The 4,901-nt window shown below is 39.1% G+C and overlaps 1 protein-coding gene across 1 annotated transcript in view; it reads left to right on the top strand.

Annotated features, from left to right (window-relative positions):
• Nucleotides 1–4,901, top strand: part of LOC107573378 (A-kinase anchor protein 9-like) — a gene marked incomplete at its 3' end in the record, with an annotated part of 37,934 nt that overhangs the window by 7,224 nt on the left and 25,809 nt on the right. Inside the window, exon 3 of the mRNA XM_016259811.1 lies at nt 4,290–4,452. Coding sequence (XP_016115297.1) covers nt 4,323–4,452 — 130 coding nt within the window. The remainder of the gene's footprint in view (nt 1–4,289; nt 4,453–4,901) is intronic.

The raw sequence follows: 4,901 nt of genomic DNA, 5'->3' as shown, positions 1-4,901 counted from the left end.
TGTGAGTGTGTGAGTGTGTGTGAGTGTGTGTGTGTGTGTGAGAGAAACACAAGCTGCTCTCATCAGAGTCCGGCGGATGCTCACAGGTCACATGTTCACTGCTGTGGGTGGGGCCTTTTGCTTCGGTTGCCCTTAGATACCGACCGATTTGCATAATGCTTTGGTTTCCATGGCAGCAGTGTAGCCACGCCCCACTGTGGATCCGTCTGCAGTAAAGCGAAACCATCTTTCCTAATCGTTTATTTGAGCTTCCTGCCAGAGATACAGACCATCACCGCACATGTACACAATTAAAATTATGAACAAACAAATATCTTGACTGCTGATTTTGGCTGCCTTATATCGATATATTGATATTTTAAGCTAGAGATTCGAAGATTAGATCAGCTCAGATCCGGTTTGACTTGAATTATGAGGGAATGCACACACAGCGAGGCTTTGAAAGAACGGATGAAGTTCTCTTAAGCCACTGATACACTAATGGACATGTATATCTAATGTAGTCAGAGCCATGCTGCTGTAAACACACAGATCTGAGTGAAAACGGGTTTTAATCTGGCAGGAGCAGGGATTTGTGGCGATGATGCTGGTTTTCAAGGTCTTAATGGCTTTCCCGTGAGTTAATAGTGTAATGGCTTGCTCAGGAATGAAGATTTATGTCGAGGTTTGTGTGTAGGAGGAGAAGTTAATCAATAATGGTGTTATCAGGGAGTCTTTGAAGAGAAAATAATCACTCCGATGGAATGAAAGCAGCACATTCCTGATCATTAATGGTCTTGGTGGTCTTTAACCCTCATAATGCAGTCAGGTCCATTTTGACTTGAAAAAGATAGATAAATAATTTCAAAAAAATGTATAGTTCTCCGGAAGATGCTTTAATGTCTGCGTGTGTGTGTGTGAGGGAGAGAGACAGCAGGTGAATGTGTGTGTGAATGTGTGTGTGAGTGAGAGAGGGACAGCAGGTGAATGTGTGTTGTGTCTGACCTCAGTGTGTTACCCTACTGTCCACGACAGTGATCCGAAGTATTTGTGTTTCTATGTAAGTTAAAGACTGTGGTATCAAATGTTCACGTTATAATTTGTTACAGTTTAATACTTCTAAAATGTTATAATATTCCATTATATTACTGTGACGTTCATTTACTTATTATTATTGTTACTATATTATTATTATTTGTTTTTATCTTTTTGTACATGTGTACTAAGCTTTGGCAATATTGTATCATTTACAGTCATGCCAATAAAGCAATTTTGAATTGAATTGGATTGAGAGAGAGAGAGAGAGAGAGAGACACACACACACACACACAGAGAGAGAGAGAAGGAGGAGGGGCAGAGGGAGTCTCTGCTATGCACTGTTCTCGCTCGTTAATGAGGCCCTGCATTTTCCCACAGGACCGTTGCCACGGAAGCATGGAATTGTTAATGAGTTTCCAGCGCGAGGGAAAGTGAACGGGAGAGTGTGTGTGTTTCTGGTAACAGGTAGTTTCCTCGTTTCCTCTCCGGATCGACTTGTTCATCTGGGATTCGCTCATTTACATCAAGCTGGTTCTTCCTGACCAGAGATCTGTGTCATTTGTGCCTGACGACGATGAGACGAGTCTCTAACTTCTCGCAGGACGCCGCTTAGAAGACGACATGGATTCCTATCGGGCGTATTGGGATTCGCAGATCCTGCGCGACAGCTGGCTGGAAAGCCAGGACATGGATGTTTACGAGGTGGAGTCGCGCATCCCGCTGCCGCGACCCTTCCCTCTCAGCCACCTGCTTCACGAGAAGAACGCTGTAGTCGTGCAGACGCAGATCTCACACATCAACCAGCGCCACAACGGACACCTGCTCAAAGTGGTCTCCAAGATCTCCCTGCCCACGCCGCCCTACACCGTAAGAGTGTGACCTTTGGAAAGGGTTTTATAGACGCTCGCTGGCCGTTTAGTTAGATAAGAGGGTCTGGAGCTGTTGTACACGTCGACTGCGCTGTAAGGAGATTCCTGGGTGTGTTTGTGTGTGTGTTTTGTGTTCACACGAGATCAGGCTCGCTTGTCATGTCAGAGAAATCCTGGCTTTTGTTGAAGCAGGATTTTGTTTCACATCAGTGTGTGACCACATGAAGACGATCAAACGCTCAGAGCTTGTTGACACAGTGTGCTTTTCATCTGTATTTTCAGACTGCTTTAAGACGGAACAGTACTGTGTAGTGCTGTACAAAAGCTTAGGGTCAGTAAGATTTTTTTTTTTTAAGTCACCAAGTCTGCATTTATTTGATCAAAAATACTGTAAAAATAGTGAAATATTATTATGATGTAATATAGCTGTTTTCTATGTGAATATCTATCAAACTGTAATATATTTCTGTGCGCAAAGCTGTATTTTCAGCATCATTCCTCCAGTCTTCAGTGTCACATGATCTTCAGAAATCAGTATAATATGCTGATCTGCTGCTCGAGAAACATTTCTGATTATTATCAATGTTGAAAACAGTCGTGCTGCACAATATTTTTGTGGAAACTGATGCATTTTATTTTTCAGGATTCACAGGTGAACAGAACTGCATTTATTTGAAATAGCAATCTTCTGTAACATTATAAACGTCTGTACTGTCACTTTTGATCAATTTAATGCGTCCATGATGAATAATTTTTTCCTTAAAACAAATCTCACTGACCCAAAATTTTTTAAAAGAATAAAATTATTACAAAATGTAAAATGACAAGTGATTTTTATATATGATTGATTTTAAAATAAAAGCAATCAAAATAAAACACTTAGTAAATATTTTTTTAAAAATCATGAAAATGCTGAATTAAAATAAATAAATAATTTTAAAATGAAAGCAATCAAAATAAAACGCTTTAAAAATGATAAAATCATAAAAATTGATTGTAAAATAAAAAATAATCAAATTAAAATAAAACGGTAAAAATTAATTTTCTTTGACATTTATTATGATGCTTTTTTTATTAATTCTTCAAAGTATTCTAATAAAGCGTTATTTCATTCATGACCCTCGATTCAATTCAAGTTTATTTGTACAGCGCTTTTCACGATACAAATCATTGCAAAGCAGCTTTACAGCAAATTAAGTTTCCACAATATTTAGTGGTAGCTTATCAGTGGTGACTGTCAGTTAATGTACATATGGAGAAACATTTCTGATTATTATCAATGTTGAAAACAGTCGTGCTGCACAATATTTTTGTGGAAACTGATGCATTTTATTTTTCAGGATTCACAGATGAACAGAACTGCATTTATTTGAAATAGCAATCTTCTGTAACATTATAAACGTCTGTACTGTCACTTTTGATCAATTTAATGCGTCCATGATGAATAATTTTTTCCTTAAAACAAATCTCACTGACCCAAATTTTTTTAAAAGAATAAAATTATTACAAAATGTAAAATGACAAGTGATTTTTATATATGATTGATTTTAAAATAAAACCAATCAAAATAAAACATAGTAAATATTTTTTTTAAAATCATGAAAATGCTGAATTAAAATAAATAAATAATTTTAAAATGAAAGCAATCAAAATAAAACGCTTTAAAAATGATAAAATCATAAAAATTGATTGTAAAATAAAAAATAATCAAAATAAAATTAAAATAAAACCGTAAAAATTAATTTTCTTTGACATTTATTATGATGCTTTTTTTTATTAATTCTTCAAAGTATTCTAATAAAGCGTTCTTTCATTCATGACCCTCGATTCAATTCAAGTTTATTTGTATATTACCAAGGGGCAACATGTATATCGAAAATAGCAGAGGACCTAGGACAGATCCTTGTGGCACTCCATGTTTTACTGGTGATAATTGAGATAACTCCCCGTTTAAATAAACAAAGTGGTAGCGATCGGACAGGTAGGATCTAAACCATCTTAAAGCCTGCTCTTGAATACGTGCATAGTTTTGTAATCGATCTATGAGTATGTCATGATCTATAGTATCGAATGCAGCACTAAGATCAAAAAGCACAAAATCATAATGAATTACACAATGAAGGTCGTCAGACTGTTATGATGCTCTGCTCGTCTGTTTATTGATGAATGTTCATTTCTTTAATGTTTCTAGAATAGAAATCGCTCCAGAAACTCTTCAGGTTCTCCATAGATTTGCTTTTTCTTGAACGTGTGCAGATATAGATCAGTATTTGTTATTACAGTGGATATACTGCATCGGGTTTACATGACACAGAAGTCTGATTAATGCCAGCTGTTTTATTTGTGTTTGTCCGTATTATGTGACCATATTGAGCACATGCTGTGTCTCTGCGTCTCCGTCAGCTGGAGCATGCGCGGATCACACAGACGGAGCTGATGAGGGAGAAGTTCAGACACAGTGAGGAGATGGAGGAGCTGCAGCGCAGACAGGAGGAGCTGCAGGAGTGTCTGGGAGAAGAGGAGCGAGCTCGGGAGCAGCTGGCACTGGAGTTGCACAAAGCTGAAGGTATGTGAGTGTGTGCGCGCGTGTGTGAGAGAGTGTGTGCGTGTGAGAGCGAGAGAAAGTGTGTGCGTGTGAGAGCGAGAGAAAGTGTGCGTGTGTGCGTGTGTGCGTGTGTGCGTGTGTGCGTGTGTGCGTGTGTGTGTGTGTGTGTGTGAGAGAGAGTGAGTGTGCTTATGTGTGCGTGTGTGAGAGAGAAAGTGAGTGTGCGTGTGAGAGAGAGCGGGAGTGAGAGAGAGTGAGTGTGTGTGTGTGTGTGTGAGAGAGAGAGAGAGAGTGTGAGAGAGGGTGAGTGTGTGTGAGAGAGTGTGTGTGTGAGCGTGTGTGAGCGTGTGTGTGTGCGTGCGTGCGTGTGTGTGTGTGTGTGAGAGAGAGAGAGAGTGAGTGTGCTTATGTGTGCGTGTGTGAGAGAGAAAGTGAGTGTGCGTATGAGAGAGAGCGGGAGTGAGAGAGAG

This window comes from Sinocyclocheilus grahami, unplaced genomic scaffold (genome assembly GCF_001515645.1).
Source record: "Sinocyclocheilus grahami isolate Dianchi unplaced genomic scaffold, SAMN03320097.WGS_v1.1 scaffold1925.1, whole genome shotgun sequence".
NCBI lineage: Eukaryota > Metazoa > Chordata > Actinopteri > Cypriniformes > Cyprinidae > Sinocyclocheilus > Sinocyclocheilus grahami.
This window is presented reverse-complemented; position numbering and strand designations above follow the sequence as displayed.